This window comes from Dreissena polymorpha, chromosome 4, assembly GCF_020536995.1.
Source record: "Dreissena polymorpha isolate Duluth1 chromosome 4, UMN_Dpol_1.0, whole genome shotgun sequence".
Lineage (NCBI taxonomy): Eukaryota > Metazoa > Mollusca > Bivalvia > Myida > Dreissenidae > Dreissena > Dreissena polymorpha.
Window position 1 is genome coordinate 1,839,486 of NC_068358.1, and position 9,870 is coordinate 1,849,355.

Sequence of the window (9,870 nt, forward strand, 5' to 3'; positions counted from 1 at the left end):
ACTTTTTTAGGTCACAATATATGCGTCTAACTATCCTTTGGCGTATTTTGGGGATAGTAACAGGGTAAAACAAAAACAACGCATATCTAAATTTTACTTCGAATATTTTATAACTTGTTTATGCAGTACATTTTAACAAGGTTTAATACTTGAGGAACATGTACAACGCACAATGAAACTAAGAATAAATATATTATGTGAAAAAATAGTCTGATAACTAAGAATATCCATCCGTGGTGTTTCATCATTCCTGACATTATGACGTATAAAATCGGAAATACACTATGGACGGACCATTGGTTTATCGACTAGCAACCGCGATGAATATATATAGCTTCCGGTTTTCTTAAAATAACAAATGCGAACATAAATTATAATTAAATTATAATGTATCAAATCTACCGCATCGGTCCATGGAGATTTTGACGTTAATTTTTATATTGCTTATGTTGACATATATAAAGTGATATCTGGTATTATTGTTTAGTCAGTCAGTTGCAATAAATCCATCTTTTTCTCGAAGTACACCTTTAGCAAAATGATTTGTTCTTAATATTTGATTTCCGTCATCTATTTGACGAGTTTTTAAGAACACTGGTTTAATGACATGATATAACCTATCAGAAAGGTCGTTTAACCGTTGATTGTTACATTCCGCATGGGTTTGGCTAAAATCAATTGTTTCTTGGAATGGTCCCGATATAAGGATAAACCCATTTTTTAAATAATTGAATTAATTCCTAACGAAAAAAATGCAGCGGCAGTTTCATTGTTGTTTTTTGTTTGTCACATGATCATGTTAAACTATTTTTCACAAAACTTTTTCAATTTATATAGAAGTTAATACGGATCCTGTTTACAAACCTTCTGCATGCTACTACTTTGGCACTGCTTTGTATAAAGTGCAATAATTTCGCACTATTTTATTCAATTGTCAATGAGTCGTGTTCTGAGAAAACTGGGCATAATTCATGTGCGGAAAGTGTCGTCCCAGATTAGCCTGTGCAATCCGCACAGGCTAATCAGGGACGACACTTTCCGCCTCAATTGGATTTTTGCTAAGAAGAGACTTCATTTAAACGAAAAATATCATAAAAGTGGAAAGTGTCGTCCCTGATTAGCCTGTGCGAACTGCACAGGCTAATCTGGTACGACACTTTACGCATGTATGCATTAAGCCCAGTTTTCTCAGAACACGACACAATTGTTCTATTGCCGTTATGTTTCATTTAATACCGAATAATCGCACTGGGGCTCTGCTGGTTACTCATACGTGACATGATTGCTTTCAACGGCAATAACTTTTGTTGATCAATTTACAAGACATGGCATCTATAATAGGTTGACTAAATTTCAATATTTAATGTGTTTGATTTTTCATTACGTTGACAAAAATTTACAATCCGCGAGTTATCGCGTGTGTTTAACTATGTGTAAATATAATTTTTAAAGTAAAACATACATTTTGTTATAACACGCGAGAAATAGTTGGGTATTTGTCCGTCGATCTTCGAAAGAAAGAATGGGTTAAACGAAGATAACAAGTACAAGTTATTTTGGTGCATTTAAATATATAAAGCTGATATCCAAAGTGGAATGGCTGAAACATACATGGGGGCGTATATAATTGCAAAATGTAATGGTCAAAGCATATATAACATAAAACATTGTGTACACACCTGTCTTACTGACCTGTGTACTAACGCAAAAGGAATTGTGGGTAGCACTTCTTTTACGAGTGAAAAGTGAAAGCGAAAGTAGATAAGGTAATCGTGCTTCAGATAATCGCTATCAGTCTTAATAGAGATTCAAAACCACATTAAAACATAATTCTACCACGTCACGTGACTTGTTTTCTATATGCAAAGAAGAAAAACTACTGTTGGTTATTACCCCGATATACCAACGGTTGTTTAAAGTGACGTCACTTTGATTGTCCGCGCACATTTTATTAATGAAGACGACGTCATTTGATTGTAATTGTTGTGGTGACGTCACGTTTTCGCGGAAAAGTGGAGTACGTTCGGTTTATACAAATCTCACTTATAACCTTTAAATCGCGGATATCTTATTAATGAAATCGTGTTAGAATCGAAATAATCCACGGGTAACCGTTGATTATTGCGGTAATAACCAACGGTATGTCGTTCCGATGCTTGTTATCAAACCACTCGGGCTACGCCCTCGTGGTTTAATTCCTACGCATCGGAACTCCAAACCGTTGGTTATTAGCGCAATAACCAACGGTTACCCGTGGATTGTTTCTTAATTCTACCACGGCACGTGACTTGTTTTCTATATACACTGAGAAAAACTACTGTTGGTTATTACCCCGATAAACCAACGGTTGTTTAAAGTGACGTCACTTTGATTGTCCGCGCACTGTTTGTGAACGACGTCATTTTATTTTAATTGTTGTGGTGACGTCACGTTTTCGCGGAAAAGTGGAGGACGTTCGGTATAATTTTTAAGGTAGCGCACCTCTAATGATTTCCCGCGATTTCTTCGAAGGTTGAAGAGCCTACTATTAGGTGCCGTAGCCTAGTGGTTAAGGCGATAGACTAGAAATCTTTTTGGATATTCCCGCGCAGGTTCGAATCCTGCCGACGACGTATAATTTTTGCGACGCGTTTTATTTATTTTCTAACGTAATTTGATTAAATATGGCAAATAAGCTATATTTATTGTTAAATATGTTGCAATTTTTATGCACATTCTTCAATTATTAAAATTAAAACAACGTTATGGCGAAATTGGGTGATTTACTGTTGAAAATACGAACCATGCATGTTGCATTTTTATTTTTATTTCAAAAAGTAAACGGTAAATCTGTCTATTTCTTGGTATTTTTGCTGTATATAGTGTTTCTATAAAAACTAAGTTTAAAATATTACTTAAATGATACTATTTTGAATTGTATGACACTTTGTTTTTAACCGACCCAATTTTTACTTGGCTGAAATCACTTACATTTCATGGCGCTCTTCCATAGATAAAAATTTGTAAAAAATAAATGTCTGTAAAAGAATACTTATTTCATCTTGTTTAAACTTTAAACACCTCTACAGCATCTGTAGACACCAACTGCATGCCCATATTTGGAAATTTGAATTAATTATGGAACTTTTATATACCCCAGGGGTGAAAATAAACTGGACAAAAGCCGAGCGTGGGGGTGGTTTTGAAAAAATCGGTATATTTTTTTTAAAAGCATGGAAAGCCTACCTACAAATTTGCATGTAGTTCAGTGAAATGATGCTGATTAAGAAAATAATTAATTAGATTATATTTGGATATGTGCCCATTAGAGGTGCGCTACCTTAAATCGCGGATAACTTATTAACGATATCGTGTTAGAATCGAAATAATCGACGTGTAAGCGTTGGTTATTGCGGTAATAACCAACGGTATGTCGTTCCGATGCTTGTTATCAAACCACTCGGGCTACGCCCTCGTGGTTTTATACCTACGCATCGGAACTCCATACCGTTGGTTATTACCGCAATAACCAATGTTTACCCGTCGATTATTTCTTAAATTAAATAGCATTTCTTTAAACAACATTCCGTTTTAAACACAAAATAAAACGCGATTCTTCTTTCATTATAACCATTTTAATGCCTACTCAGAACTACTTTGGCGGAAGCATAATTCCCCAAACCAGGGGAATGTGATGCGTCTTAGTATAGAGGTGACAATAACGTAGTGACGTCACCATCTATGTATAGAATGTAACATAAAATATCAAAAAGTTTCTACAGTCGCAAGTGAATTCATAGCATGTATCCCAAAATTGTTTTCCATTTCAATCGATTGAAACAATGCGTTATAACCACAAAATATCATATTTTAATATGACTTTGATTAATTTGTATTCTATATTTAAAATTGTATAATCTTCCTCGATTTTTTGGTCAATAAAAAGGGGTAATATTCACCGCCATGTTTTGTCTGCAGTTTGGTTTATCTGCTGCGTCCTTGTTTTCTTGACGTACAGCGGGTGTATATGCTACAACGGCAGACATTATTTGTATCCTATGGATTTGTATAATATAGACCGTGCATCATTTTATTGTTCTAGCGTATTTTGGTCATCAATGATAATTAATACGAACATTTTTCAAGAACATTTTTATTTTTTCACAGATGTACATATTAAGTTGACAACAAGTAAACTTGCATATGTATACGATAGAAATCGAAGTTATTAAGTACATCAGAGTATATGCATACATGTGGTAAAATAAACACGTGATTTGGTGCACATGAAATAATTGAATGTTAATTATGCACTTAGACATCTCTGTTATAACACAAGTGTGGATAGCAAAAGAGTTAAACTATAAATTAACTATGAGTTGAAGTTAATTTAAGGAGCACTTTGTTTACTTTGTTTACGTCAGAGGTGATAGAGACACAGAGATTTGGTCATAATATTAGAAAAATAAGAAATAATGAAGCATTCGGATACTCGGAGACACCTTTAAGAAACATTAATGGATGTAGCAAATGTACATAGAAGCGTTCTGTTAAAAAGCAATCTTCTACATGTCTTCGACCTCCGAGGCGGCGATCACTCGGAACACCTTGATGTTGTTCGGGTTTCCCTGCTCCGCGAGAGCGAACTTGCTGCCCTCGTCGTTGAATGAGATGCACATGGGCCTCGCAAGGGAATCCACGAGGATCTGTCGGAACGCCCCCTTGTCTTTCACCTTGTGGATGTCGTTGGACCAGTAACCGCACACGTACAGGTTCCCGTGGATGTCCACCTCGACGCCGCGCGGGCCAGAAACCGGGTATATGAAGACGGGCGTCTTGTCCACTCGCCCGGTTTCGTATCGAAGAGCCGTCACGGAGTGGTTGTTGTAGTCTGAGACGAATACTGTTGACGTCACCGAATTGAACGTGACGTATTCCGGGTTGCTAAACACCCTCTTACCGATGTAGTCGGTGTCGACCATCATTTTAACGACGCCGTCGAGGGAGATAATTCGTATGCAGCCGCTTCCAAATGTCACCACGAGGTCGTCTTCAGCCATGCAGATACCGTTGGAGCCGCGTTGAGTCTGAACGCTCCCGGCTTCCGTGATCGTGTCGAGTACTTTGAAAATTCGAATTTTACGTTCGTTAGGGAACGTTACGGCGCATTTCCCTTTGTCAATAAAGGTAAAGTCCCAGGGAGGGTTCACACACACGAACGAGCTGGTTAAGTCTCCGAACTCGCCGAAGAGTTTCAGGCGCGAGTTCCCGTTATCGGCCAATAAAACCCGTTTGTCATTCCACAGATTAATGGCCGTTATTTTGCATTCGCGTTTGTCACCCTTGACTTTGGCGTTGAAGGTTTTCACTTTCTTGGTAACCTTCTTTTCGTCGTCTTCCGGTGTCTTGGGTGGCGGCGGCGGAGGAGGAGCTTCCACCTTCCGATTCGGATAAAAGTGTTTGATATCAAGGTGTCCCAATACCTTAAGGGCTCCCAGCGTTTCAGCAACTTGTCGGTCTTCAGCAAAAGCGTAATTGATTCTCGCCGAGTTTTCCTTGATCTTTTCGATACCCTCCGTGCATTCCTCGTACTTCTTTTGTATCTGCTGCGTAACAATGAATTCCCGCTTCTTTAGGTTTTGTTCCTTGGCGGTCGCGATGTCCGTTTTTGCGTGGTGCATGGCGCTTTGGACGCTGTTACAGTAATCAATCTGTTCTTGAATGATGGCGAAGTCTGTCTGGCAAATAACGTTGAATTTCGACAAAATTTGAGATTCAATCTTTTCAATATGGTCTAAAAGCCTCTTTTTCGTGTCCGCTATTTCTTTAAGCATTCTTGTCTTCTGGGCCATTGTCCCGCGCATTACGTCCTGTCTCTCTTTTTTAAGGATGTCTGCATTCGAGATCAAATTATCCATGCGTTTGATAAGCTCAGATTGGTCAGTCAGTGACTGCTTCTTGATTACCTCTTCAATCTGCATGACATGTTCGCACTTTCGGTGATCGGACGCCATGCACACACCACATCCGGGTTCCTCGTGATCCTTGCAATACATATCCACTTCTTTCTTTCCATGTTCGCGGCACATGACCTCCTCTTTGACAGATGGCTGCGGATTACTCCGGACGTTTTCCAGCCCGGAAATCTCATGCGCGCTTGTCGCCTTCATTGACTTATGACACTTTGTGCAATCTTCACATAGCGCCTCGTTGCACTGCTGACACCATGACATGGCGATTTTCGACGCCTTGTTAAGCTTGCATGGCTCGCAGAACTCTAGCCTTGCGCTCACTGGAACTATGTCAATTAGAGTTCCGACAAGATGGTTGACCGGAAAACAGGCCGCCCAGTCTTCAACCGGGAGTGCTTTCTTCGGTGCAAATGTCGGCACTTTGCACGTGGGGCACGGAATGCCGCTTTTCGTCGCATCCGGTTTCTGGGGAGCGTTCAAAAGGTAGTTCCTAAGGCACTGCTCACAGAACGTGTGAAAACAGGGCAGCGAGCGAGGCTTCTCCAATCGGTTGAGACATATTGAGCAAATCAGTGACATGCGTAACACTTTCTTGTCATCCGTTTCCGCCATCTTGTATCTAATTACTGTTATTCAGTGTTTTACACTTTTCTTAAACTTATTTAAATGTCGAAGCCTCGTTGGCAATTTTGTGAAAGTTTGGTTCACTTCATCAATATCTTCAGCATATAATATGTATATCCGATAATAGTGTTCTCATATCCAAAAAGGTATCTCACACTTTGATATACTGTAATAATTCATAGTTCAACGTTTTCAAATTAAACTTGTTCTAAATCAAATGCTTTAATAAATATTTAAATACTCAATTGTTTATAAGCTTTTTAGAACTTTGTATGTTAAACCAATGTTCTTAATCGAATAACAGGCGCATCATGAGTTAAGTATTTATATTCACTTTTTGTCAATAAATTAGTTTGTCATGCCCGGTCGGACGCTAAAGAAATCTGCGACGCCTAAAGCTTTACAATAGGTACACGGTGGTGGTTTTAAACAAAAGAGTGAAATTAAATACCGGTGTATTGACGCTCCAAATATGCGCGTTATTTTAGCTGTTTCAATAGTATATAATGAGTAATCGACTTGTAACAATAACTTTATTTTCTTAAAATCAATTAAACATTATTATTTCCCCTACATACAAGTTAATTGATTATTCGTAATTTTCATTCATACATTGCACGTTTTCTTTGTTTGAAATTGCGTTTTCTTTGTTTGAAAATGTCGATTTACCAATCTTTAGAGACCAGTCATAGTGCTGTTGCCGACTCTTTATTATAAAAGACAGATATGATGATTTCACACGACATAAAATAAGCGTTGTAAAGTGTGAACGTTACTAATTCCAGAGATCGGAGGACATAACGTCGTACGCGTGATGATACTTTTTTGGAACGAGTTTTCGTTTAAATAAGTTGTATCATACATATCTTTTGATTTCGTTCAAAAATAGAAATGACAAAACAGTTTTATTGAATGACGATATTATGTTACATGTATGTAATAATACGCGATTTTGTTTGATATAACCAAGCCGATGCTCCGTTCATTTTCGCAAATACACAATGGGACCATACTTATGAAAATCGTAAGATTATAATATAATTAGCATATGTTTAAATAATGTTTAAATAAAACAAAAACTCTAAGCAGAAATGAAACAAAAGCCTTAAGAAATATACGATTAGGTTATGAAAGGCGTAATTCAGTGCAAAAATGCAACGTTATTCACGTGGGTTGATGTGTACTGAAATAAGTACACTTTTAAACATTTATATTTAACATTTGCTCATTCCGAAACACGTTTTGCGGATCGTTTTCCCAACGTGCTCCGAGTCAAGTACTATTATTACACATTATAACAGCTGACTGATTATGGGACTATAGGCCCCTTTCAGAGGCGTTGCGACAGTTTTTTACGGCGCCAAAATACAATGTATAAATTGTGCGCCCGCTCCCCCCCCCCCCCCCTCCTTCTCCCCGTGAAACATTGTAGTACAGTAAAGCCGCCCCTTCCACCAAGTAAAAAGCCCATTCCCCTAAGAGAATTTCTATAAAATGAAGCAATTTTCCCCAAATTTCAAGCTTACTTTGTGAAATGTCGTCCGCTTTTTTAGTTTTGTCGATATTCGCCCCCCCCCCCCCCAAAAAAAAAAAGGAAGGCAAGGCACTTTTCCCAAATAAAGAAAGAAAAGCCCTGCTAAAAGCAAATATTTTTCTTCAAATACAGAGTTCTTATTGCATCACCAATTAGCCCCCGTGCATTGCCCACCTTACTCCACACGGTATACGTGTATCATGCCAGTCATCCTGTGCATTAACCAAAATGACACAGAGTGAACAAAATTTGTACAGTCATCGCCTTATCAATTGATGCTGAGCTCCAAAGAATAGGAATTGAAGCGGACGCTCGCCTATAATTGTACAACGCTATTCCATCATTTCACTTCCGTTCTCTTTCGTACAGTACGGCAGTAAGGCTCAAACCGTGGCCGCTATCGGATGTTTCGCCGTTTTCGTTACTATGATCGTAGCGTGCGAGACTTCGTTATCGTGGACGAATTGTGTGTTTGAGATTGCTTTATATTTGTACATTACATATCGATAGTTTCATTACTATATATAGTAGCAAATTGACATCGCGAGTGGGTCGAAATTCGAATGTGGCAGGCTAATATGATTATATCGTCCCATGGGCCGACTTTTCGAATCTGAAAAGAATCCGATCGGCGCCGAAGCTTCATCGGAACAAAATGGCGTCCACATAGTCTAAGCAAAAGCTGATAAATAAACGAAAGCCACATATTAACGAAATAAAAATAAGTATTGATAACTCAACGTAGCACCCAATAATTAAATTATGACAATAATTAAAAAATCGATTGCAACTGGAATTTTAGTGAGTAGATCTACTAGTGTGCTGTAAATTAGAATGACGATGCTGTTTGAGATTTTACTGTAAAGTAGTTATCAAAATACAAAATTTAGTCAACGGCACGCTTACCTTCATGAAAACTTTTAACCAATGCATATTAAAATGAAACTATATGCACTTCCATTTCTGTTCTTCCATCCCTTCATCTATACTAAGTATTCATTTTTTAACCACAATTTCGTTGGAACCATTCTGACCAAAACACGATTAAAGACAGCGAAGACTGGTCAAAGCGATTTATATAATTCCGGTTGAATTTGCCAGTTATGCATGACGAACACACAATCCGAAATACGTTGTGGATTCGTTCGATGCTTATTTTCTAAAATTATACTGGTAAAAAAACGACAACTGCTTAATGTCTTAAACTGGTATGTTTCATCACAGAAATTACGTCACACGAGATACGTCATAAATTGCGTAACGAATTTAAAATTAAAGCAACTAAAAGTACGGAAAGCTGGTTCTGTAAAAAATTTCAGTGAAGGGATAAAATAGAATGATAATATGAAATATAAACGATAGCACAAACGCATAATGGCCTTCAGAAAAAGGCCTTCGGGCTTTTATTACGGCAGCGGGTCGATAATCAATAGACGCCCGGCCCAGATCTTCCGTTTGTTATTTTCTCAGTATGATTGATACATTTTTACGTAGCTTATTTGTACAAGCCTTTTAGGTCGCGATTTCGGAATTATTTTTGCGATGTTACCAAGGCATTGCTCTAGCATGCGGCTTGTTTTATATATGCACCCATACCTTAAAGCATGTAAAATGTACTTGTTATCTGCGGGGAAAGTTCAAGTAAAGGTGTTCCGAAACTGAAGTATTTATAAGCATACACCCTTATCACGCACTGGGTATGGCGATGCTTCGATAACGGATGTCACTCCGATAACAGAGAAAAACAAAATTCACGCGCGA

General features: G+C 38.1%; 1 protein-coding gene across 1 annotated transcript; it reads right to left on the reverse strand.

Moving 5' to 3' along the window:
- Positions 1-4,239: 4,239 nt before the first annotated feature.
- On the reverse strand, positions 4,240-6,547 carry LOC127876830 (E3 ubiquitin-protein ligase TRIM56-like). Its single transcript, XM_052422311.1, has one exon. The coding sequence runs from the start codon at positions 6,528-6,530 to the stop codon at positions 4,545-4,547; it is 1,986 nt and encodes a 661-aa protein (XP_052278271.1). The 5' UTR covers positions 6,531-6,547; the 3' UTR covers positions 4,240-4,544.
- Positions 6,548-9,870: the final 3,323 nt, after the last annotated feature.